Raw genomic sequence first — 27,414 nt, forward strand, 5'->3', positions numbered from 1 at the left:
ATTCTAGAAAGTTTTGGAAAACTTTCTAAAAAAAATCGTGAAAATATTTTGGAAAACTCATTTCAAATGACACAGTATACTTTCCAAAAGTTTTCTTCTGAAAATATTATTCTAGAAAGATTGTAATGTATTTTATTCATTTCGGAAATCTTGTTCTAAAAATTCCGAAAAACTTATTTCAGAAAATTTTTTAAATATAGAATTGAAGTCAGCCAACCAATTTGAAAATTAAGGGGTATACGAATAAATTGTAGGAGTGCAGGAAGTAAAATCTAAGATTCGGCCTAAATACAATGTCTTTTGGAAAGCCCATGAATTTACCGCCCATATGCACCATCCTTTTAGAGACGTATCTTTTAAATACGTTAAATTTTTTATTTTTGTTCTGAATTAAATTTTATTTAAAAAGAATAGGCCTACAATAAACTAATAATATGCTACATGTGCAACCAGTGTCATGGGTTGAAGCGGTGTTAGACATGGTATCTAGACTTTTCCTTTAATATAAAACATTTGAATTTATTTTTTTAGGAAAACTGAATTTATTTAGATAATTTTGTTATGATTTATTTGAATTACATTTTAAAATTAATTTTTTTAGTATATTTTAAAAGTTATTTTAAAGTAATTTTATTAAAAAAAAATCTTTCACTTATTTAACTTTTGTTTAGTGGAAGTGCACCATTAGCCGCTCCTCTTCCCTATATAAGAGCACACCCTACCACATTTCTCATTTGCTGAACCCCAACCCAAATCCCCTTTGCTAGGGCTTTCACTGACCGTGTCTTCTTTCATTCTCTTTGATTCCAACGAAAACAACGAAACTTCAAAAGCTTAATTAAACGTTAATCTTTGGAGAGTGAGTGACAGAGAAGAAACATGGATTTGGAAGAGGAACAAGAGTACGATCAGCAAATGATGGAGGAAGACGACGACGAAGACGATATCACGCAAGAGGATGCGTGGGCTGTTATCTCCGCCTACTTCGAAGAGAAAGGCCTCGTTCGTCAGCAACTCGATTCTTTCGACGAGTTCATCCAAAACACTATGCAGGAAATCGTCGACGAATCCGCCGACATAGAAATTCGACCCGAGTCGCAGCATAATCCCGGTCACCAATCTGATTTCGCCGAGGTGCCTTTAGTTCTGTTTTACCTTCCTACTGCTGTTCTCTCTTCTACTCTGCACTGTTTTTAACTTAACGAGTTGGCTGCGTTTTTCGCAGACTATTTACAGAATCAGCTTTGGCCAGATTTACTTGAGTAAGCCCATGATGACGGAGTCTGATGGAGAAACCGCCACGTTGTTTCCCAAGGCTGCTAGGTTAAGGAACCTCACCTATTCAGCTCCTTTGTATGTTGATGTCTCCAAGAGGGTCATCAAGAAGGGGCACGATGGTGAAGAAGTCACCGAGACTCAAGATTTCACTAAAGTTTTCATTGGCAAGGTGTATCTCTTGATTCTTCTGGATAAGGCTAAGTTTAGTTTTGTTATCAATTCTTAAACCCAATGACTAATTAGTGATTACTCATGTTTTTTTATTGTTGTTATATGTAGGTTCCTATAATGCTTCGGTCTAGTTATTGCACGTTGTACCAAAATTCGGAGAAGGATTTGACTGAACTTGGAGAGTGTCCATATGATCAAGGCGGGTATTTCATTATTAATGGGAGTGAGAAGGTTCTGATTGCTCAGGAGAAGATGAGCACCAACCATGTCTATGTGTTCAAGAAGAGGCAGCCGAACAAGTATGCCTTTGTGGCTGAAGTTCGGTCAATGGCTGAGTCTCAGAACAGACCGCCTAGTACTATGTTTGTGCGCATGCTCTCTCGGACTAGTTCCAAAGGGGTAATGATAATTCTGCAATGTGACTTTCCTTGGGGCATGTTGTTTTTCATGGTTATGTGTTGTATGCAATGTCTGAGTTTATGATTTCCTCCTTCAGGGTTCTTCAGGACAATATATACGTGCCACACTTCCTTATATTCGAACTGAAATTCCCATCATTATTGTGTTTCGAGCGTTGGGGTTTGTTGCTGACAAAGATATACTCGAACATATATGCTACGATTTCTCAGATACTCAAATGATGGAATTGCTTCGTCCTTCCCTAGAAGAAGCGTTTGTTATTCAAAATCAACAAGTGGGTTATGCTAATTTTGAATATTACATGCTTGCAGCCACTGTGATCCTGCTTGTTAAGTTTAGAATTTATAATATTTTTTAAAGAGAACACTTTACTATCTCCCAGCCCATTTCAGTCTCTGACTTGTTTACTTGCTCGGGCTCAAACTATACGCTTTTCTTCTTTTTCCACTTTTTGTCATCCAACTTGGTGGAGCCTTCTGTTTCCATATTCTACCTTAAATACCTTCCTTTTAAATATATTACATTTTTTTTTTCTTACTGTACTTAATTTCATATTCTGTCATCTGATTTTGCAGTGGAATGTTTATTTTTTTTTAATTTCAGATATTTCAAACTTTTATTATTAGTGAAATATTGTGTCAATCGATAAGTTTTTCAATTATACTCCTCCATACTTGTAGATTTAACTCAATCTCAACTGCAGGTTGCACTTGACTACATTGGGAAAAGAGGTGCAACTGTTGGTGTAACTAAGGAAAAGAGAATCAAGTGAGTTGAATTAGATTTCTATATAACATGAGGATGATCTGTGTTCAACCTTTATATAGTTAGGGTAACACTTGTATCATAATCTGCAGGTATGCTAAGGAGATCCTCCAAAAGGAGATGCTCCCTCATGTGGGTGTTGGAGAATATTGTGAGACCAAGAAAGCATACTATTTTGGGTTAGTTTACTTTTCTTAGATCCTATGTTTTCATGTTGATGACTTAGTAAGTACTTATTATAATATCATTGTCCCACAGATATATCATTCACCGGCTACTTCTGTGTGCACTTGGGCGGAGGGCTGAGGATGATAGGGATCATTACGGCAACAAAAGGCTGGATCTGGCTGGCCCTCTACTTGGGGGCCTTTTTCGAATGGTTTGTATGTATAAACATTTATATAATTGATGCTAATTGTAAAAGAGGCTCTTGGTGCCTTGGCTTTGTAGTTGTGTTTTTTTTCTCTAATTAAAAGTGAAAATTGGTGAAGAGATGTAAATAACTACCATGATTAATAGGAATATTTTATAATAATTGGTGTAGTTGAAGGTTAGGTTTTAGAAATAATTGTTGGATGAACTTGTCCAAAAGATGTGTACATGGATACATATCCCCTTTATTATTAGTTTAGATTACCTAATTTTGTATGTCTTTTTACGTAGTTAGTAACTTTCTAATTAGTCAATTACAGGCTACTGTAACTTGTGATGCAGCTATTCAGAAAGCTAACGAGAGATGTCAGGGGATATGTACAGAAGGTTTGTACCCACTCCAAGTTACATCTATTGCCGCATTCATTTTACGTTGCCTAAATCCTTGTACCCTGTGAATGTGTAGTGTGTTGATAATGGGAAAGATGTTAATCTACAATTTGCTATCAAAGCAAAAACCATTACAAGTGGACTTAAATACTCACTAGCTACCGGTAATTGGGGACAAGCAAATGCTGCAGGGACTAGAGCTGGAGTTTCACAGGTATGAATATAAATTATTGCATTATGATTCAAGTAAAACTGTTTTGCTATATCTTCCATAGAAGAAATGAGGCAGAGCATTTTGATATTGTGCTTCAGGTGCTGAATCGTTTAACTTTTGCATCAACTTTATCTCACTTGCGAAGACTAAATTCCCCAATAGGACGTGAAGGTAAAATTCCATGGCTATTCAAGCATTATCCATTCTTCAATCTTACCCTCCCCACTTGTGCATTGCTTGCATAAGTTAATATGTTTAAGGCAATATGGTGATGTACTCAGTTATTTATTTATATTCACTCAGGTTTTGCACTGTTGCAATATTGTTTATTTGTCTAAGTCAGTCATTTTTAACGTTTTCTTCCTTCCTCATTTTATCCCAGGGAAGTTGGCTAAACCAAGACAGCTGCATAATTCTCAATGGGGAATGATGTGTCCAGCAGAAACACCTGAAGGACAAGTGTGTATTTTGTTTTCCAAGCGTACTGCTATATTAATACTTGTTGTTAGGAACTCGTCTTTCTCTATGGTACTTATGAGTGTGATTGGGCTATATAGGCCTGTGGACTTGTGAAGAATCTGGCATTGATGGTCTACATAACCGTTGGTTCAGCAGCATATCCTATTCTGGAGTTTTTGGAAGAATGGGGCACTGAGAATTTCGAGGTTAATGGCTTTCCTGCAAAGTTATCTTGTTTACCTATATGATATCCATCTTTAAGTTTGTTTATCTTCCTTCCACATAGGAAATTTCTCCTGCGGTGATTCCCCAAGCTACTAAGATTTTTGTTAATGGTTGCTGGATGGGTATCCATCGTGACCCTGATATGTTGGTGAGAACTTTGAGGAAGTTGAGACGTCGGGTAATTATCATTTTGCTTTTTGATTTTGTTTGAGAACCGATTTCTTTTATTGTTTGAATGAATCTGTCAGTAAATGGAAAATAGTAGACAATTCTCATATAGAGATGAATCACTTGACAGATGAGATACATGATGATGGTGCTTGATCTGAAAATCAAGAAGCATTATTTTCCATTTTACTATAATTGTAGCACTGCAATTTATTACTAACAACACCAGATCTGGCTGCTTATTATGAAATCCCACACATGTTTAAGGGTATTCATATTATATGTTTTTGAAGGTCATAGGATGGGTCAATTTTCAAATAGTTGCTTTCTTGATAACCTTATTATAGAGCCATCTGAATAGTCATTGTTTATTGTTTTTTGGGATTTGATTGGTTCAAGTTGGTTAGATGTTGTAATGTTATTTTAATTGTGGTGCAGTTTCAATGCCTGATGGGCTCTTCATGTGGTGCAGGTTGATGTTAATACTGAAGTTGGGGTTGTCAGAGATATCCGTCTTAAAGAATTGCGAATATATACCGATTATGGTCGCTGCAGTCGTCCTTTATTCATTGTGGATAAGCAAAGGCTTCTCATAAAGAAGAGGGATATTCATGCTTTACAACAGAGGGTGAGCCAGTAGTAACTATAGTTCTCTTAGGAGCTGATATTGTTTAAGTAAATTGCTTAACTTGCTATTCAATTGGTTCAGGAATCCCCTGAAGAGGGTGGATGGCATGATCTAGTGTCCAAGGGCTTTATAGAATATATTGACACGGAAGAAGAAGAGACCACAATGATTTCCATGACAATTAATGTTAGTACTATAATCCTTGTTTTGAAAAGTGTACCCTTTGTATACCTTAATGCAAATTAAGAGGTTATAAAGCAACAAAAAGTGATTATTGAATAAATGTTACAGGATCTTATTCAAGCTAGGCTCAACCCAGAAGAGGCTTATTCTGATACATACACTCATTGTGAAATCCACCCATCTCTGATTTTGGGTGTGTGTGCTTCTATCATACCATTTCCTGATCACAATCAGGTAAATATGGAGGTCTTGCTTTTTTGTACTCATTCTGATTAATACACACTATGCATCTCACTTACCTTTGGTTGGTGTAATCAGTCCCCACGTAATACTTATCAGTCTGCAATGGGAAAACAAGCAATGGGAATATATGTTACCAACTACCAGTTTCGAATGGTACTGTTTGCTTGTCTGTCATTGATGTTTGCTTGTTTGTTATTAATGTGTGCCTGCTTTTCTGTTTGTGTATTTGACTTGACACTGGATTTTACTTTATGGTTTTTGCTCCATTATGTAGGATACCTTGGCCTATGTTTTATATTATCCACAAAAGCCACTGGTTACTACAAGAGCCATGGAACATCTTCATTTCCGCCAACTCCCTGCTGGAATTGTAAATTCTTGCTTCTTTACTTATATCTTATCATTATGTGGATAATTAAAAGATGATAACATCTTTATCCCTTGTGTATTAGAATGCCATTGTGGCCATATCCTGTTATTCTGGTTATAATCAAGAAGATTCTGTCATCATGAACCAATCATCAATAGACCGAGGATTCTTTCGATCTCTTTTTTTCCGATCATATAGGTATGTTTGCTGCCCATAATTAGACATTTTTTCTATTGGTATGTGTTTCTGATTTTTATGATATGCTGCATTCCTCACTTTTATAGAGATGAAGAGAAGAAGATGGGAACCCTAGTCAAAGAAGATTTTGGCCGACCAGACAGAACTAACACCATGGTTAGAAATTTTGCCTTGGTGGAGAATGATTCTTGTTTTGCAGGTTTTATTTGAAAAAATATTGGTTCGTTTGTGGTTTCTTACCAAGTTTCATGTCGCAGGGCATGAGACATGGTTCTTATGATAAGCTGGATGATGATGGTCTTGCACCACCGGTAAGCATATCTAAGTTTATGCTTTGTTGCCTGTCCCCTAGAAATTGAACAAGAACCAATTTATCGTTACGAAACAGGGAACAAGAGTATCTGGTGAGGATGTTATTATTGGAAAGACCACCCCAATATCTCAGGAAGAGGCACAGGGACAAGCTTTACGTTACACGAGGCGTGATCACAGCATAAGCTTACGTCACAGTGAAACTGGAATGGTTGATCAAGTATGTTTATCATATAATTTAGTGTTACATATTGAGTTGTGTGAATGCTTAATGATTGGAAGTGTTAAATTTTAATTTCTGAAAAATAAGGAGTTGTTCTTCCAAAATCTGTAGTTATGAGCATTTTTTCTTTCATTGGTGGATGATAATATTTTGCCTATTTTGTAGGTTCTGCTGACTACAAATGCTGATGGATTGAGATTTGTGAAAGTAAGAGTGAGATCTGTTCGCATACCACAGATTGGTGACAAATTCAGTAGTAGACATGGTCAGAAGGGGACAGTTGGTATGACTTATACACAAGAGGACATGCCCTGGACTGTGGAAGGCATCACCCCTGATATTATTGTCAATCCACATGCTATTCCATCCCGAATGACAATTGGTCAGCTTATTGAGTGTATCATGGGTAAGGTGGCTGCTCACATGGGAAAGGAAGGAGATGCAACTCCTTTCACAGATGTTACTGTAAGTAGCATTCTTCCATCCAAATTTCTCTCGTGTAACAGTAAATACTTGCTAGAAATTGGAAGTGCTCTCATAAGTAAGCTCCTTCCAGTGGCTCCTATCTGATCTTGTAACTGATGCATTTACACTATAATAACTATTTGACTGTGTTTTGTATTTGTGGTGTGTATTGTGAGTAAGCTGTTATACATGAAGAGCATTCTGCTCAGAATCAAGCACTTTGCCGTTCACTATTTCACTACGAACCAAATGTGATTGATATGTATTGTCTATGTTTAAATTTTATTTTTTCTACCGTAAATCAGGTGGATAATATCAGCAAAGCTCTGCACAAATGTGGTTACCAAATGCGTGGTTTTGAAACTATGTACAATGGTCATACAGGGAGACGTCTGAGTGCAATGATTTTCCTTGGTCCTACATATTACCAAAGACTGAAGCATATGGTTGATGACAAGATCCATTCTCGTGGACGTGGTCCTGTGCAGATCCTCACAAGGCAACCTGCTGAGGGACGCTCACGCGATGGAGGTCTCCGATTTGGAGAGATGGAACGAGACTGCATGATTGCTCATGGAGCTGCTCACTTCCTAAAGGAGAGATTGTTTGATCAAAGTGATGCATACAGGGTCCATGTGTGTGAGCGCTGTGGGTTGATAGCCATTGCAAATCTCAAGAAGAATTCTTTCGAGTGCAGGGGGTGCAAGAACAAAACGGACATTGTTCAGGTGAATATGATCATTATCTTATCTGCTTGTATAGTCAAAGTCCAAGGTTTTCCTTGTATAGTCAAAGTCCAAGGTTTTCCTTGTGCTGAAATCTTTGGCTTTCTATTGTCCATACAGGTTTACATCCCTTACGCGTGTAAGTTGCTCTTCCAAGAGTTAATGGCTATGGCCATAGCGCCAAGAATGCTTACGAAGGAGATCAAATCTACAAAAGACCAAAAGAAGAAAGGAGCATGATTAACATGTTTGACATAAACCACTACTATTATATCCTGACTTTGAACATCTCGAGAATATGGAACGCTTATAATTTCTGAATATACCAATTTTATTTTATTCCATTTTCCAAATCTGAAATTAGAGACGTTGAATTCTTTAAATTTCGTTGCAATCCTTGAGAGCTCTGTTGTATTGTATTTGTAACAACACGTCCTACAGCAGCAATATTTTAAGTTCAATTCTTATACAATTTAATGAAACGAGACAATTTATTGATTTAAGTTTTTTTTTTTATTTACGACTTTTAATTTATATAAGTTCAATTCTGGTTCTATTTTTACTACATTGTTTAGATACCTATTTAGATACCTAATTATTCGTTATTTTTTTCACTGTTGAAGTCAAAGTCGTTATTTTTTTTTCTGTTGAAGCCAAGTTTCGGTGTTCTCTGTTGAAGTCAAGTATTACCTGAACTAAAGAAATACATTCTCCATCTAGCCTTTGCCTGCTGTATATAAACAAATTTATATTTTTTTTTCTTGAAGAAATTTAAACAAATAGATAGCATGGTTTATACAAAATAGTACGATTATTAAATCGGTTGAAATTCATATCAAAAGTTTTTAGTATTAGTAATAATTAAGATAGTGCATTCCCCTATCTTAATATATAATTCTCATATATATATATATATATATATATATATATATATATATATATATATATATATATATATATATATATATATATATTTCTTTATCTTAGAAAATATTTTTTCAATTAAAAATAAAATAGATCCTTAATGAATAAATTTTGATGATGGGAAGTTCATTGAATTTAATATAATTAGCTAAACACAAGCTCCAATTTATATCTTTTTGTTTTCTTATTATTTATACCTATATATTAAAACTCAATTAAAAATATATCAAATGAAAACTCAAATACTGATAAGTCAGAACAAAATTTCACAATATATTATATATAACTTTGACAATCTATAACCTAATGAGATACAAAATGAAAAAATAATATATCATATACTATCCAAAAAGAGGATAAGTCTCTACTAGAATGACAAAGGTATAAAAAATATTGTTTAAATTCCTAATGTTCTCTACTAAAAAGTCCAAATCTCACCAAGAGACATTGTGATATGAAGATGAACATATATGAGTTATAGATATATATATATATATATATATATATATATAAACTATAAGACCTTTTTACATAAAATATATGGGTCTTGCTTTTTCTTTTACATTATTTTTTTTGCATATGAACAATTTAATACTTAAATTTTTAATAAAATTATCAAATTTTATATATATTCCAATATTATTTTAAGAAAATAATATTTAAATTTAAATCAATTTTATAAAAATAATATATGAAACAAGATTGTATTAATGTAATTTAATTTTATGTTGAATTAGATACTTAAATTATCCCTTTTGCACTTATTTTTTTAAATCACTTATATTATTTGGAAATTATTTTATTGTTGGAAAAATTTTAATAGGTAGTCTGTATACTATCACATATCTCTATTCCTATTAAAATTATAATATTTCATATTTTTAAGTAAATTAACTAATTTTGTATTGCATGTATTTTTGTTGTATGATTTTTCACAGAATATGAATTCATTCCTCCAAAAATCATAGGTTAACGGACATATCAAAAGAATCACATAATTATTTCATCTAAATTATTTAAAATTTCTCTTTTAAAATGAAAAATAATAATAAAATGGAACATTAAAAATAAATTTTACAAAATGAAAATAAAAAAAGTTTAAAATTTTTTAAGTTAGTTTTAAGAACTTTTATTTATTTTTTCTACTTTCTTCTTTATTTCAAACTTTATTATACTGATATTTTATAAACCTAAACTATATAAATCCGATATTTTTTATTAAAAGTTTAAAATATAACTTTTTGGTATGACAATTGTTATCAATATTCAAAATAGAAATAATGGAGAACAAACTAAAAAATACGGTAAATGTGTGAATCTTGTCATTAGTCAGAAGTTTATAATTGTTATTGGTCACAACAAAAGAAATAATTATGGTCAGTTACATGAAGAAGGGAATAGTCGGTTCAATAGGTATCTAAGTCGTACAGATGTCACCAATTGCTAAAAATTTCTTAAAGGATTTAAAAATGATTCTCTACTAAAATCTTTCTAATAGGGTAAGTCGTACTACTACGACACCTCTCCATGTAGAAATGTTCACGAAATTTAATAAATATTTTGTTTGATTAACATTATAAATTTAATAAATATTTTAGTTTTTATAAAATTTTATTTCATACTTTAATTTAAAATATATATAATTATAATTTTTTTTTAAAATATTTAATTAAAGAAAGTCATTTTGATATTAAATATTTGATAATGTTATGTTTTATTTATAATAAATTTTTTATTACTCTATAAAATAATTAATTGATATAAATGATATCAACACAAGTATATAATGAGACAAAAATTTAAGTTTGGTATGGAGATGGGATGAACTTTCTTTTGGGGAGAAATAAAATATATTTAAATTACTATTGATCTCAAATATTGAACAAATGAGATATCTTTAATGTTGCATACTCACATTGTCCTGTCTCCTCTAAAAAATATCTTATAGTATCTTTGGTTTAAAAGAAAAAAAAACTTAATGATGTTTAATTATATTTTTATTTGTAATTTATTTTAATTATATGTGTTATTTTAGCTTAGTATATTCAAATAATAGTATTAGGGTTAATAATAGAACGGTCAAAACGAGTCACTCGGTCTGATCTAGCCTGGTTCATCACGGATTGGTCACTTAGTGAGGCAACTCAACCCAGCTCATTTATTAATAAGCCAGAAAAATTTGAGCCTGACCCGACCCACCATGGGTTGGTGGGTAAACAAATTGGCTCACTGGTTCACTTAATTACAATTTTTTTTAAATAAAAAAAATTACAAACTTTCTATAATTCAAAATCTAAACAAATTTCACTCCCTTTAATTAATTTTGAAAATAAGAAACTTAAATAATTTTTTCAAGCAAAAATAAAATAATAAATCTTTTTTTTATAAAATTAAAATTAAATTTTAATAAAATTAAATTAGGTAGGTGAATTGGTGGGCCAACCCGGCCCACCACGGGTTCAACCCGCATGAGCCGGGTTTAAATGAGCCGGGTTGAAATATGACCTTTTTCAAACCCAACCCGGCTCAAACCCGTGGTGGGTCGGGTTGGCCTGCAGGTTATGACACAATTTGACAGCTCTAGTTAATAATTATATACGTGGTATTGTTTTTTTTTTTAATTTTAGATATTCGTCACCATTTTCTCAGATAATTAAATAAGGTGAATTACTCTTGTAACATCCCAAAAATATAGTAGTAAACTATATAAAAGAGTCATCACAAGTCTAATATTAACACTTGAACCACACCAAGAAGTTCTTCCTTGGAACCAACTTTTCAAACCTTGAAACCATAACCATGTGTCATACACTTTCACATTGGAATACGAGCATATATAATCACTAATCATGCATCAAAGTACCATAAACCACCAAAGAAGTCATCACGAAGCACTTAAAACAAAACCCAGGATGGCACTCAACGCCCTAGCATCTGTTTTTTGGCACTCAGCGCCCTGTTTGGGCACTCAGGTGCTATCAGCAGAAATCAACTCTTATTTTTCTCACTTTGCCACTTTACCCCAACTTCTAAATACCTCTAAGACTCTCCTAACATTTAGAAAACTTATCTCTAACTTAAAATAACCATTCAAAACCAATATCACTTACCTAAGCTACCCAAACTCAATTCCACATTTTCTAACTTCCATATCAGCAAACCAACATCATGCACAAGTCATAATACACCAAATAACTCACTCCAACATCCCAGTTTACTCCTAAACTTGCTGTTTCAAAATCTCACCATACAAAACCTCATTTTTGACCAAAAAAACACCTAATCACTCTCTCCAACATGCCCATAAACATTTCTACACCATATTTTCTTCTTTTGGTAGCCTAGACAAGTCATAATAGGTCTCCTATACAATTCTCAACTGTCCAAAACATTCTTCACCTCTTACCTTCAAGTCTCACTACTCAAAACTCCATTTTTAACTCAAAACTCAAGTAAAAGATCCTTCCTCAATACAACATCTCACAACAACATTTCAAACCAGATTCACTTCCCAACTAAATTAGCATATAATATAAACATCATCAAATCAAGAATGAACATTCCAAAGCACTTCAATTTCATAAATACTCACAAAACAATTCAACCACATGCACTTATTTCATAAACAATTAAACATCCTTTCATACTCAAATATTGAATTTTAAAAAAAACATTACTAGCTTTCTTTACCTCATAATAAACTTCCCGACTCTAAGAACGCCTCACTGATTGCTTCTACTGCAAGGAATTTCTGGAGAAACCTACGAAACACCAAATTGATAACGAACAGAGTCCTTAGAACCTTAGATTAACCAAGAATAAGGAAGGAAGACTAGTGGATGCATGCAAGATAGTTTCCATGCATGATCATGGACCAAAACTAATAGAGAAAAAAGAGTAAAAATTTACTTGCTTTATAGCATAATATGATCGGATATGAATGTAGGCCTTGTTGCCGTGGTCGATTAGGCACCTTCTGATCGTCAAAGAGATGAATCAGGATTTAGAATTCTTAGAGATAAGGTAGAGAGTTTAAGAGAACAAAGTTTAGAGAGAAGATGAGTGTTTAAGGTAATGAGACGAGTTAAAGAAATTCTATTTACATTATTCGATTCTCATTATTTTAAAACACCTATCAACTTTAATACTTTATTTTCTAGGTTATTAGAATCTTAGCTTTGATTTGAGAGTATTGAATTTAGTAGAACAAATATTTGAGTTGAGGTGTAGAAAGAATGAAGGTATATATAAGATTAAGGAGACAAAATTTATTATTTAGAATGGACAACGTCAATATTTTAACCCCAGATTTATTGATACAACATTATTAAGGTCAATTATTTTCTGTTTTAGAACTTCAAACTTCAATATAGTCTTATCCATAGAAAAGCCTGAAAGGTTAAAGAAGAAAAATATTTTTAAATTGCATTTAACCTCAACTCTTAAATTATATGAAATTATTAGAGATTTCAAAACAATACATATTCAAATTAGAATAAAAAGTTTAAGTAAAAATTACATGTAAAAATGTTAAATAACATAAAAAAATCTACAAAAATATTAAGATTTAATACTAAAATTTTGTAAATGACATAATTTATTATATAAACAACTTATATCTTTTTAGTAATGAATTTCCTAAATTTATCCCTGGTAAAAAAAATCTTTATAAAGTATGTTTTAATTGATTGATTATATTTTTCTTTAACCAAGTTTACTAAAAACACATCTATATAGCTTCTACTTTAAATAAACTTTAATTTTAATCGATCTTTTCTATCTGTAAATATTTCTAAATTATATTGTTATATTTCTACCCACAAAAATACAGTTAAAAATAAATTTATTATATTTAAACACACTTTACATATTTCTTAAATTAAACTAAATCAGAATAATAATTTTAAATTTAAATACGAAATATATTAAATAATAAATATAAAATAATTCTAAAACAATACATAAACATGATATTTAAACTAAATCCAGTGAGAGTTAATAATATTAGTAAATAAAAAACAAATGAGAATGACAGAATTTGATTACAAGTGACTTCAATGATTGAGGCATGCACTAAAGTTTTTAAACACAAGTTTTCGATGCTATAATCGAAATTGTGAAACATACATTGAAGAGTGACTTCCATTTTTAGATTGAAGGAAAACTCTTTGAGCATGTTGAATAAGAAGTGATTAAACACTTTAATTATATTTATATAAATCAATAAATCGAGTTAGTTCATCTTAATTATACTATAATGCATATATAATAAAATAAAAAAATAAAATGTTTTTAAATGAATCAATTTTATTAATTTATCTACATGTAATGAATTTGTAAAACCTCATAAAATGCTATTTTAGAAGTGGTGGTATTTTAAAAATAGTGAGATTCGATTATTTTAATATTAAATGGTTTATTTATAAATAGTTTTGTTATAAATGAGTTTCATTATTTTAAAATATATCATCTATCTAGAAAATAATTTTCTAGAGTTCTCTTTGACAATCAGGAGGTACCTAAACGACCACGACAACGAGGTCTACGTTCTTATCCGATCAGTTTCTGCAATAGAGCAAGTAAATTTCAACTCATTTTTGCTCTTCGTTCTTTATTTGACACCATGCATGGAGATTTCGACCGCATGTGTACTTTGATATTCCTTTGAGTTTCTTGTTGATCATGTTGGGAAAATCTCACGATACACACACTCAAATATTTTCCTTAAATTGAGTCTTATTATTCATTATAATTAAAGGGCTTTAAATAGCCATAACACTTACAATATTACGAGAAATAAAAATAAAATATCAACTATCTTCAAAATAAAATCGGCTTAATTTATCATAAAATAATATTGTACCTAGATAAACCGAAAATCATAACTATTTATCCCTATTTTATCTCTATCAAATCAAACTACATATTACTATACCCAGAAACTAATAAAATAATATTTAAACAAAATTATTAATAAAACCCTAAAATTTAAGTTTATCCCAACAAACTCCCCCATAAACTTAAATTTTTTGTTCCTTCGTTCGACTTTCCATGTGCATCATCCTACTCCGGGTTGCTTCTTTCAATCAAATTTGAGTTCTTCTTTTTCCTTATTGCCCTCCTATCTTTTATCTTGGTTGACCTCTTTAATGTTTTGACTGACTTTGTTATGTCCAACTTCTCAATAACCTTAACCAACTCGTTCCTGACCTTAGGCGATTTCTCAACCATCTCTGCCGACTTCTTCATCGGGTTCTTCTCAACATCTTCATCTTCCTCTTCGTCTGGTTCAAGAACATTAGATACTTCCTCTTCCTTTTCAAGAGTCACCTTCTTCAGCTCCTCAAGCTCAACCTTCTGTTTATTCATAATTTCATTAGCTTCCTCTAGAAGTCTCCCTATCCGCTGAATCTCTTCATCCTTTTGTTTGAGTTCTTTCTCCAGGTTTTCCTTCTCCACAATTGTTGCATCCTTTACTAAGATCACTTCATCCATTATTGGGATTGGGCTCTCCATTTCCATTGCATCCGAGCTCTTTGCCATCAACAGGATTCCACACTCTTCTTCAACATCTTCAGTAACGAGATTCGTCTCCCCCTTTATCTCAGTCTTGCAATACTTTGCAATATGACCAAATTTGCCACAGTTGTAGCATTTTGTTGACCTACACTCGTTTGCATAGTGGCCGTACTTGCCACACTTAAAACACTCCACTCTTGACTGATCTCCTCGACCTTTTCCTTGTCCTCGGTCATGCCAATTCTGCTGACCAGTTTGATCTTCATTATCATTACCTCGACCACGTCCACCGCGTCCTCTGCCACCAGGACCTCGGCTCTGAGTAATCCGAGATTTATTCGAGTCAAACTGTACCTGTAGTAATTGATTGTTGGGTTCTCTCTTTTTCTTTTTCTTCCTCAATTCGTGGGCTTTTAATGACCCAGCTAACTCCTCCACAGTGAGAGTTGACAAATCCTTTGTCTGTTCATTAGTTATTTTCTCGAATCCAGATTCATCCACTGCATTATACAGAAAGTACAAAGTCGATCTGTCTTTCACTCGTGTCTTTTTCAATGCAGCAATCTGGTTCACTGTCTGATGCTCATCATTTGCGGGTTCAATGTACCCGTCCTCCACTATGTCCCATACATCTTGGGATCCAAGAAGAACCTTCATCTACAAAGACCAATTGTCATAATTGGTATTTTTTTACAATTGTGGCACACTCATCCCATTGAATACCTTTGTCATCTCTCTCACTAAAAAATTAAGCACTCACTTTTTCTCTCACGATGTTTGACTTTCTCCTCTCTCTCTCTCTCGGTACTCAAAGCATAAAGCTCTGATACCACTGTTGGGAAAATCTCACGATACACATACTCAAATATTTTCCTGAAATTGAGTCTTATTATTCATTATAATTAAAGGGTTTTAAATAGTCATAACACTTACAATATTACGAGAAATAAAAATAAAATATCAACTATCTTCAAAATAAAATTTGTTTAATCTATCATAAAATAATATTGTACCTAGATAAACCGAAAATCATAACTACTTATCCCTATTTTATCTCTATCAAATCAAACTACATATTACTATACCCAGAAACTAATAAAATAATATTTAAACAAAATTATTAATAAAACCCTAAAATTTAAGTTTATCCCAACAGATCAGAGGTCCTAAGGACTCTCCTTGATATCTTTTTGGTGTTTCATAGGTGTATTTATAGTTTCTTGAGTCGAAAGCAACAAGGTGTGGTTTTAGAGCTTAATTTGTGAGGTACGAGAAGCTAGACTTTGTATTAGATTTATGTTTGTGGTTTAACTTTAGTATCCCTATGGGTGATAATGTGATTTGAGTGAAATTGTTATGTTTGTACCAATAAACTTGGTGTATAGATGATGAACAATGATTGTGTGATGTTTGAATGTTTGGTATAGTGTGGTTGTAATGCTTTTGCTATAATTATTGTGTGGTGAAGTTGTATTTTGGTTTGAAACTAAATTCAAATTGTTTGGAGTATAGAAGAGTCGATTACTTGGATTTTAAGATCAAAAATAGAGGTTTTAATTGGTGAGTTTGAGAGATAGGTGTTGGAGTAAGAAAGTAACTGATTTAGTACTGTTATATGATCATTTGAGACTTGTTAGAAGTGTCATTTGAGTGAAATATGATATGGAACATAGAGGTAGTTCTTTAGGGTAGTTTTGGAGTGTTTTTAGTGTAAAAGAGAGGTTTTAAGTAGTGAGATTTTGAATCAATGAGTATAAACTATTTTGGGAAGTTAGAGGTATACTATTAGATCTATTATGACTTGTTTAGGCTTTCAAAGGAGAAAAATATGGTGTAGTCATCTTAAGGTGAGTTCTTAAGTGTTTTTAGTCAAATTTTGAGATTTTACATAATGAGAACTTGAAGCAGAAGGGCTGAGAGTAATCTAAGGTGTTAAGGTGTTCTAGAAAGTGAATTTAAACTTGGTTATACAGTTGATGGACTGATATGGGTGTGGAAAGTGTAGAATTTGGTTTTGGAGGCAGCTTAGAAGGGTGATTTTGGGTTTGGAGTTGCAATTTAGGGTTACAGTGGTGTTTCAGGTATTCTCAGTGTCTATAACATCCTAGGGATTAATTAAAGTTGTGGGGAAAGTGTTCAGAGTCATAAAAATTTATTTGGTCATAGTTTTTGGTTTTAATCAATTATGACAATCACATAATAAATTAAAACAAAAAGTATGGTCTAATAGATTATGCTAATAACATAATAGATTGAAACATAAACTACAGTCTAATAGATTATGTTAATAGATTATGTTAATAACATAATATATTAAAACAAAAACTACAGTCTAATAGATTATGTTAATAACATAATAGAATAAAACAGAAACTATAGTCTAATAGATTATGTTAACAACATAATAAATTAAAATGGGCAATTTTTACCTTTTTTGCTTTATGTGAATTATGGTTTATCCTAACATATTAGATTACCAATCTAATCAATTATTTCTACCAGTTTAGTGAAAAATTGACTAATCTAAACCAAATTCACTAGTACTCATGTGATCTATTTTTTTCATTGTTCTTTTATGATCCTAAACAATGTTATCATTAATTTTTATATGTTGGTATGCAATGCAAAAGCAAATGGATATGTATATGGTTTGAAAGGTGTGGAAGAAAGTTCTAAGGAAGAACTTCTCAATGGCAGTTTCAAGTATTGTGAGTATGAATATGGGAAACTCAGTCTTGGAGTTCATCTTGACATTTTAATGGTCACTCATTCTCAAGTAGAAAGGGGTGAGGCATGTCATGAGAATAGCAAGAGGTCTTAGTTTAAAGGTTTTACCTTAGCCTAAGGCGAGTGATAACGGACTAATCTTGTGTGGTAGCTTGGGGTGAGCAAGTTGTTTCACCACAACATGTGCACAAACTGTCATAGCTCGATATTCATACTAATTCAGATATTCAAGTTAAAGTATACATAAAGTGTTTGTTTGGTTGGTGTGATATGTGTATCATGTGTATAATATTTAAATTGTTCATATATATCAATAATTGTTTGTATCTAGTTTACCTTTGTTTTTGTCTTTGTTTATCTATGTGTTTTTTTGTGTGATGATCACCTTAAATGGTGTCAGCTTAGAAAAGATGTTTTTTTAATCATTTTAACTTGAGGTTAAGATTGAAGTAACAACATAGATAAAGTTTTGATAATCGATACTTTCTGGTTAGTTATTATTTATATAATGTTTTATTTTGATAATTTTATTATACTAAAATGAGATATTACATAATTAAAACCGTAAAATTTGGGAGTCTAGTTAACTGTATTTAGTTTACTTTAACTCCGCATTTCATGCAATGTGTTTGTTAAAACGTCACTCTCTGTCCAGTTTCAAGTAGTAAACATCACAATGTGAATTGAAACGTTTATTAAATTTGGAATTTGCTATTCAAATGGAAACCATCAATGTTATGTTCAGTTCCATTCTAAAATTGAATTCAATTTTAAAACTGAATTTGAATGGAAAACTTCGATGTGAAGTTCAATGTGGTTTTAAGACCGAATTCAATTTTGTAGCACACTGTGTTATTACATTATTTTAATTAAATATTGATTTATTTACTTTATATTCCTAATGTTATAATTATTAAATTATAAATATATTAAAGTTATTAATATTATGATACTATAGTTAATTTTATGACATTTCTTTCCTACTTTCTTTTTTATTTCAAACTTTATCATCCTATAATATTTTATAAACCTAAACTATTTAAATCCGATACTTAGCAAAGCTTCTATTTTGAACTTTAACATTAATATACTTGCTAAAGTCCGAAAAATTAAACCTTCGTGTTTGGATGTTTCATTGAGTCAATGGACAATGATGGGTGGCATGTAATTGAAGACATAATCATGTAACTTTAATATCTTTATTTGCGTGACCAACTTTTTATTTATATCGTCCTGTATTGTGAAAAAAAAGTTCATATAGTTAACTTTAAATTAATATTTCTTCATGAATTTAATTATAATGCAATTAGAGTGTATAAGGACAAGTAATAAGTTATTATCTATTATCTCCTGTGATAAGATAAAAAAAAAGTTATAAGATAAAGCATAGGATAAAAATAGGGTTAAATATGTTTTTAGTCCCTAAACTATTGGCCGTTTCTGGTTTTCGTCCCTCTTTCAAAGTAAGGTACAATTTGATCCTCATTCTTTTCGAAACGTTCATTTTAGTCCTCGAAAACTAAACCCTGTTTAAAAATTTGGTCCTCATTTAAGAACAAATGAGGACTAAAACCAAAATTCCGAGGACTAAAACGAACGTTTCGAAAAGAATGAGGACCAAATTATACCTTACTTTGAAATAGAGACGAAAACCAGAAACAGTCAATAATTTAGGGACTAAAAACATATTTAACCCATAAAAATACTAGCTAGCCAATTCTAATGCCTAAAGTGTCTGCACAAAAAATATAAAGCAACTTTGAATTTTGATAAAGTGCTACCATACATTTTAATTAAGTTAATTATTGAATGTTCAAAACCAGGTAAATTGAATTTCATGGCAATTGTAGTAATTACTTTATATAAATGTTAACGCATATATATAGGACCATTGTAAGTGCATTTTCACCTGAAATAATGATTATATAATAAGAATAATATAATATGTGGTGTATACACTTATTTTTTATAGTATTTCCTTATCATAATTATTTTTTTAAAATAATTTATAAATATTATTTTAATTATGTAATAATATATATATATATTATTTAGTAATAATAATCTTAAATATATATTTATATATTTATAGTCTATTTTATTTTTATAATTATCACTCTCAATATTATACTTATAAAATAAAGTGGTTAAAAAATATAAATTTCTTTTTGCATTATAACATATTCACAGTGGTATCCTTATAGCATATTAAAGGCTATCAAATATATCATATTGAATGTGGAAGCTACACATAACCGAGATCATTTATTACTCATATCATTTCATATTATTATTTACCTAGTATTATTATGTATTATACTGGTAAAATTCCTTTTGTCACGGCAACGGGTCGGGTCGGATACAGATAGTGTCTATTGCAATCCAATTCGCAGGATAAAATTATACCCGTTATCCGATTCATTACTCGTTGGGTATTCGTTTAAAAAATACTCGTGAATATCCATAAAAAATAAAAAAAAAATATTTAATACATTTTAAAAATAAAATTTAAATAAAAATACAAATATATATATATATATAATATAAATTAAATTAAATGTAAATTAAAATTTAATTTTAATAAAATTTAAATTAATAAAATATAATTTTATTTTATTTTTAATTAAATTTAATTAAAAAATATATAAATTATTTATTTTTTAATTTTATGCGGGTAACGAGTACCCACGAGGCGGATAATATATTACTCGTATCCGACCTGTTTAGAAACAAATATTAAAATACCCGCTACCCATTATCCGCGAGTAGTAAATATCCGCGAATAGTTACTACCTGCCACAAATTTTACTCACGGATATCCATACCTATGGGTAAAATTGACATCCCTAGTCAATACCATTCATGTTGCTCAAGAGAACATAGTTCATGTTAAAGTCACACTCAATTAAGATTAATAGTTAAGATTTATTAACATAACATTAAATAAATTAATTAAAGTGATTTTTTTTTTTGTGTGATACAGGTCCAAGTAAAAGTTCATAAATTTGATATAGATATGTTTACAAACTAATTAATTATCTATCACGGATACCCCTGATTTAAACTTAGAAATATCTTTTAAAAGTACACAACTTTCATATTAAAATGATACATGAACATATTAGTTTGAAGCTTCATGAACAAAGTTGAAAAAAATAAAACTTTTTATAAAATATTTACAATATTGGATAATGGATGAACAGATAATAATTTTCTTTATTTACAATTTTTGATTCATTTGTATGCAGATAATTCATAATTTATTATTTAAATTTCATCATCGTTTTTTTTTATTTTAAAAATTATAGAGAGGCAAGTTTTTATAAGTAATAATAATAATAAAAGAAGCTTCCCACTTGAACAGCTTTCTAAGAAAAATATCTCAAGTTTTTGACTTTTTGATCGAAGAAAAACATATACATATAGTGCTTCTTCCAAACTGGCTTACACACTCATCTGCCGTCTACATCTTCATCGAAACGTCCCACCGAGCCAAAGCCGCTTTCTTTGAACATCTCGGTATGTAATCTCCTCCTTCTTTTCCTCTTTGCTCTTTGGGTTTGTAAAATACATGGTCTTTCTTTACCATCACCATTCACTTCTTGTGTATGTGCTTTGCAATTTCTTCTTTTTGAATTAATGGGGTTCTGTGGATGCTCTCCTTTGATATAACTTGTACTAGGTAGATCTTGTGCTTGTACTGACTTTTCAACATTAATCTTAAAGTCAATCATTGTTGAGATTTTTTTACTTTATGAAATGTCTGAAATATTTTTCCAGCGATACAAGATGTGCCAATTTTTCCTTTTTCCCCTCTTCAAGCCCTTTTTCTTGTCACTACTAGCATCCCTGCAAGTAAATATGCAGAAACGCATGTTGGGGCTTCCTGTTTCTGGGTTACGACATCCCGCACTTAGCCTGAATATTTAGTGAATCCTTGTTTCTAGTGTAGATGTTAAGATGAAATCAGGATTCCTGTTTCATATGCAATTTAGTCTTTGGTTTTTCACTGCATCTGCTTGCCTTGATTGATTTCCTGAAAGGGTCATTTTTCTTGCATCTTTGTGGTTTTTTTTGTGGTTTTGTCTCATAGCTTGTATGTCTCTATGTGCATAATTTTTTACCTTTGGGCTTTGGGCATAGTTGTTTACACTTTTTTGTAAAAAAATATGTATTATATCTGTCTGATTGCAGAATGATGCATTTGAGTTGGTTGATTAGTTGCTTATGAATTTTTATATTTTAGTTATTAACTTAATTAATCCGATCACCCGTCCTTGCTTGAGTGAGTGGATTTCCTAGTTACTAATAGCCACCTTCAACTACATTTTTCTACTCTATTGACATTTTCTTTGCTGCAGCACATCAACTTGGTTTTACTTTCATATCCCACTCTTAGTTTCAATTATGCCCGACTTCATCTATCAAGTTAATTCCCCACTTTTTAGATGTTTTTTGTTCTTTTGTATTAAGCTGTTTTTTCTTGGTGTTTCCAGGGCTAAAGAAGTACTACTGACCAAGCTTGTGTGAAGAAGTTCCTTAATTTTCATGGCACTTCACCAATACATTGCTGGGGATTTGAAAACCATCGAAGAAACTGTGACCGAGACAGAAAACTCTAATGGTTGTTTTGACTGTAACATCTGCTTAGACTTTGCACATGATCCAGTGGTGACCCTATGTGGCCACCTCTACTGTTGGCCGTGCATCTACAAGTGGCTTCTCGTCCAACATGATTCTCTTACAACCGCTGAGCGCCCTCAGTGCCCCGTTTGCAAAGCTGTTATATCCAATAGCACAATGGTTCCACTCTATGGCCGTGGCCATTCCACAGCTGAAGGAAAAACATCTTGTGATGTTTTGATACCTCCAAGACCACCAGCTTCATGTGCTCAAGTTCTTGTGGCAGCACCACCTCGAAGGGGTCAGCGTCTTCCATATCGTAATCCTTACCAAGGTCACTATTTCAGCTCTCGTCCATACCAAGAAGAGGACGCCACTCCTCAAACTCTCAATCTTGGATCGCACCACTACCCTGTGACTGGAATGTTTGGGGAGATGATTTATTCCAGAGTGTTTGGCAACCCAGAAAATTTGTATGCATACCCCAATTCTTATCAGTTCATGGGAAGTTCTACCACTAGATTGAGAAGGCAAGAGATGCAGGCACACAAATCTTTGAACAGAATCTCTATTTTTCTCTTTTGCTGCTTCCTTATCTGTCTTCTTGTCTTTTAAGTGAACTTCAGGATCATCTTCCCTCTATATATCTATTGTATACGTCGCAAAATGCAAGTTTAAAAACTTGCTAGATTCATTGAGTGAATTATCACAGGCTAAAGTGTTTGAGAGTTTATATTACTCTAAACTCTGCACCTAAACTCTGTTATACCATCATTTTTTTCACACATATTGCAATACTAATATGATCTTTCGTCACTAGATTGAACAATGAAGTTACTTTTTTTTTCTGTCTGAAAGTAACACCAAATTCTCTGCATATTTTCTGCAAGTTTTTGACAATGATTTACTATTCTTTCGTTCTTTGTAAGCCTCACAACAAATATACATCCATTTCATCCTCACACGATTGCATTCACTGTTTTTTTCACGTCCTTCGGTAGCATAGATACTCATTGTTTTCTTCACAAGAATTGTATGATAACATTTGTTTCTGAGTCATGTCCTGCAATTGAATATCAGGTATAAACTTTGTTGATAAAAGTAAACAATTTAACTACTAAATTGAGAAAGTTTATTTAAAGAAAATAATTTCTGTTCCGACTAATGTAGTTTGAGAGTGATAAACACGAAAAAAAAAGAGACTTAGTTTCAGGGAGTTAGATATAGTATTAGTATTTTATGGAGTTGTTGATACGTATCAACATTCTTGTATTCTCAATCCTTCATTAACATTCATAGATTTTTCCTATTATTTTATTATTTTGACGTAAACTTTACTTTATCTTTAATTTGAATGAAGTACTTTAATTTGGAAAAACAAATAGAACCTTTATCGTTTTCTATCATCATTTTTCTTCGTTGTTTCTAAGTACCTAATAATGATTCTTAGTATGACCAACTATAACATGTAAGGCAAACTATGATTCAATGAATTTACATAAGACCACGTATTCTTATTTAAAAATACATCGAATAATAAGAAAAAGAGAGAAACTCTTTGTTCTTGTCTAGAGAATTCGTGTTACTATAATACTCATTAAAATAAAGAAAATAAAATTTAAAATATGAGAAAATTAACATGACGTGTTACTTTCCCTAACGACAAGAGAACTCAAAATAGAATTTGTATTGAACTCTTCCCATAACACTTAAAAAATAGAAAAAGAAAAAGGAAATGGATAAGATAAGAAGAAACTCGAAATAGAATATGACCTGAAATCCCATGTGATGTGGACCCAAAAGTTATGTTAGAGACAAATACAATCGAATGTCGGTTTGCAGAATAGTCAATAGTTTGTACCCTAGTCATGTAAAGTTATTTTTACAAGAAGAAATATAAGAAAACAAAGAAAGAAAAGTAACTAATATATTAAAAAGAAGAAAATTGTATATATAAAAAGTGTTGAAAGAGGGTGTGGTGGTGTTGTGTTGAAAATTTTGAGAATTTGAAATGAAAAAATAATGTCTTTTTCAAGAGCAGCGTAGTGGCTTTCTCTTTCATCGTATACTTGCCAACTATTTTAAAGGCGACATTGAAAAGGTGGAAGCAAACGAGGAGGATTATGAATAATAATTAGGATGTTTTGTTTTCTTTGGAGGAATGGAATGAATAATGAAAAATAAGTATGTGAAAGAGATGATTAGGTATGAAAAATGATAGAAGAGGAAATAAAAATAGTATTTAATGGAACATAAAATGATGGAGTGTGTTAGAAAGTGAAATGTCGTTGAGAGCTAGATAGAGTGGAATGGAATCCTTATCCAGATGAGAGAAGTGATGGTGCGAACAGTATATGTACCGTCAATCTTATCCTCAGACACAGAAAAACTTATTTCAAACCAAGAAACTAAGGGACAGAAAGTTTAATGCTGTCAGGAGGCTGCTTTCCAGGTACAAAAAATATCCTATGATATCTTTCGTTATGTTTTTTTATTCAATTATAACCTTATCCGTAACTTATTTTCATTATATACATTTTTATATTGTTGTGACTGTAAGGGAGATAACATTTTTAAGGTTAGTAATTGTATTTACAGTATTGTTCGTTTCAAATAGGAATGATAAAAAAAAAGTTAGTTTTGGTGAATATGTTTTTTTTTAGATATAGAGAATTTTTATTTGATATGGTTAAGTATAATACTTGATTTTTTTTTCAATTGAATAGGAAGATGAAAATGATAATGTATATATTTGTCCTGTCATTATTATAGTGATCCTAATACTTATTATTACTCTAATTTTCGTCCTCATTTATGTTTAAATTATAAAAATATTTAATTTATTAAGTATTTTTTATAAATATTTAAAAAATTTATAATATTTTATTTATATATTCTGTTAAAATGATTTTTTTATTATTATAATCTGTGTAGTTATATTTACATGATATATAAAAATAAATATTTGTTATACATATTTAAATATTTATACTCTGTTTTATTACTTTATTTATTGTTTAAAAAGAAATTATTTTTTTTTCTAAAATAATTTTTATAAATCTCTGACAGTTCTCTAGTTTGATATCTAAAACTTCTTTTAGATTATTAAGATATTTTGACCACATTTTATTATTTTTAATATTTTTTATTGTTTATTTTTATTATATAAAATATTGTTTTAATATTTTTATATGAGTATCACAAATGTAGATATATCCTTAAATTGTATAAAAAAAGTTATTTATTTTAATATAATAATTTAATGACATTATTGTAATGAATCTTGTTTGTTATTATCCAATATATATTTAAATTTAAAAAATGAAAAATTTATTTTAAATTTTAATTATTATTAGTTTAATCCATGTCGTGTGATTTCATTTAATTGATGTACTGTAATTTTATTAGTGTATAAAAAGCTATTTTTTAATTTAAAGAATAAAAGTAAAAAAATATTTAAAATATTTTTGAATTTACATATATTTTTTTTATTTTTCTATAATCATTTTTAATTTTATCAATTTTGTTTCATTAACGTTATAAATTTAATAAATTTTATTTGATAATTTAATTTGAAATGCATATAATTATAATTTCTTTCAAAGTATTTGATTGAAGAAACTGAATACGTCATCTTGATATTGAATATTTGATAATGTTATCGTATTGTGTTCTTTAAAGAGCAATTCTTCTCAAAATATGGTGCTGAGTTTGAATCTCAATCTAATTAAAGATTCTTGTGGTTATGGAGGATCCAGCTATAGGAGAACCGGGAGAGCTTTCCCGCTCTCTTTTTTTTCGTTCAACTCTTTGCATTTATGAATACTGATTTTTAAGAATGAGTGATTACCCTTCTCTGACCCTTACTGTTTGTCATAAATTTTTTATTACTTTATAAAAATAATTAATTGATATAAAAATTAGTGAAATACGAACACAAGTATTGGTGAAAATAGAAATGAGAGAAATTTAAGTTTGGTATGGAGATGGGGATGAACTTTCTTTTTGTGAGGAATAAAGTGTATTTAAATTAATTGAAAATATTGGACAAATGAAATGTCTTTAATGTTGCATACTTATCTTATGAATCTTTTGTTTGAAAGAAAACTTAACAATGTTTTTATATTTTTATTTTAATTATATATGTTATTTTAAGTATGAGTATATTCAAAAATATTATTAGGAATTATATATGGGGTATTTTTTATTTATTTTTAATTTTAGATATTTATCACCATTTTGTCTTTAAAAGACGTATGAGAGGATTAAATAAGGTTAATTATCCTTAGCCTTAGCGAAAAGTATTGAATGAAGTAGAACAAGTTTTTGAGTCGAGATGTAGAGAGAATGAAAGTATATAGAGAATTAAAGAGATAAAGGTTCATATTTGAAACCTAGTTTTTGTTTCCATGAATGGCAATTCCTTAAATTTACTGAGATAACGTTATTAAAATCCATTATTGTTCATTTTTGAAACTTAAAACTTCATTATAGTTTTGTCCATAGAAAAATCTGAAAGATTGAAAAAGAAAAATATACTTAAATTGTGCTTAACCTCAGTTATTAACTTATATGAAATGATTAGAGATAACAAAACAATACATATTCAAATTAGAATTAAAAATTTATATAAAAATTACATATGTAAACATGTTAAATAACATAAAAAAAAATCTGTAAAAATGATTAAGATTTAATATTAAAAATTTGTAATAATTTGTTATAAAAACAACTTATATCTTTTTAGTAATGAATTTCCTAAATTTATCCCCAGTAAAATATATATTTATAAAGTATGTTTTAATTGATTGA

General features: G+C 30.6%; 2 protein-coding genes across 6 annotated transcripts; both read left to right on the forward strand.

Annotated features, from left to right (window-relative positions):
* The first annotated feature begins 723 nt into the window (after positions 1 to 723).
* LOC108342943 (DNA-directed RNA polymerase II subunit RPB2) lies at positions 724 to 8,312 on the forward strand. Of its 2 annotated transcripts, XM_052878856.1 has the most exons (25): positions 725 to 1,134; positions 1,226 to 1,447; positions 1,558 to 1,848; positions 1,946 to 2,143; positions 2,573 to 2,637; positions 2,727 to 2,813; positions 2,893 to 3,013; positions 3,349 to 3,393; positions 3,473 to 3,610; positions 3,709 to 3,781; positions 3,993 to 4,069; positions 4,168 to 4,275; positions 4,356 to 4,472; positions 4,935 to 5,090; positions 5,172 to 5,276; positions 5,382 to 5,507; positions 5,592 to 5,669; positions 5,791 to 5,886; positions 5,969 to 6,084; positions 6,171 to 6,240; positions 6,342 to 6,395; positions 6,473 to 6,616; positions 6,785 to 7,084; positions 7,390 to 7,812; positions 7,930 to 8,312. In XM_052878856.1, exons 1-25 carry the CDS (start codon positions 880 to 882, stop codon positions 8,047 to 8,049), a joined length of 3,585 nt encoding a protein of 1,194 aa, XP_052734816.1. In that variant the 5' UTR covers positions 725 to 879; the 3' UTR covers positions 8,050 to 8,312. The 2 variants fall into 2 exon arrangements, with proteins under 2 accessions (XP_052734817.1, XP_052734816.1); XM_052878857.1 differs by lacking the exon at positions 7,930 to 8,312 and having other exon boundaries at positions 724 to 1,134; positions 7,469 to 7,630.
* A 13,031-nt stretch (positions 8,313 to 21,343) lies between these two features.
* Positions 21,344 to 23,421, forward strand: LOC108341944 (E3 ubiquitin-protein ligase RMA1H1). 4 transcript variants are annotated; one of them, XM_017579633.2, is made up of 2 exons: positions 21,344 to 21,498; positions 22,476 to 23,421. In XM_017579633.2, exon 2 carries the CDS (start codon positions 22,528 to 22,530, stop codon positions 23,215 to 23,217), a length of 690 nt encoding a protein of 229 aa, XP_017435122.1. In that variant the 5' UTR covers positions 21,344 to 21,498; positions 22,476 to 22,527; the 3' UTR covers positions 23,218 to 23,421. The 4 variants fall into 4 exon arrangements, with proteins under 4 accessions (XP_017435122.1, XP_017435123.1, XP_017435124.1 ...); XM_017579634.2 differs by lacking the exon at positions 21,344 to 21,498 and adding an exon at positions 21,529 to 21,661; XM_017579635.2 differs by lacking the exon at positions 21,344 to 21,498 and adding an exon at positions 21,529 to 21,585.
* The last annotated feature ends 3,993 nt before the right edge of the window (positions 23,422 to 27,414 follow it).

Source organism: Vigna angularis, chromosome 6 (assembly GCF_016808095.1).
Source record: "Vigna angularis cultivar LongXiaoDou No.4 chromosome 6, ASM1680809v1, whole genome shotgun sequence".
Lineage (NCBI taxonomy): Eukaryota > Viridiplantae > Streptophyta > Magnoliopsida > Fabales > Fabaceae > Vigna > Vigna angularis.

Coding starts and splice junctions, on each gene's coding strand:
- LOC108342943 (XM_052878856.1), top strand. CDS start 880: ATGGATTTGGAAGAGGAACAAGAGTACGATCAGCAAATGATGGAGGAA. Junction 3,014..3,348: donor TTGGGGGCCTTTTTCGAATG/GTTTGTATGTAT, acceptor CTTGTGATGCAG/CTATTCAGAAAGCTAACGAG. Junction 6,617..6,784: donor AAACTGGAATGGTTGATCAA/GTATGTTTATCA, acceptor CCTATTTTGTAG/GTTCTGCTGACTACAAATGC.
- LOC108341944 (XM_017579633.2), top strand. CDS start 22,528: ATGGCACTTCACCAATACATTGCTGGGGATTTGAAAACCATCGAAGAA.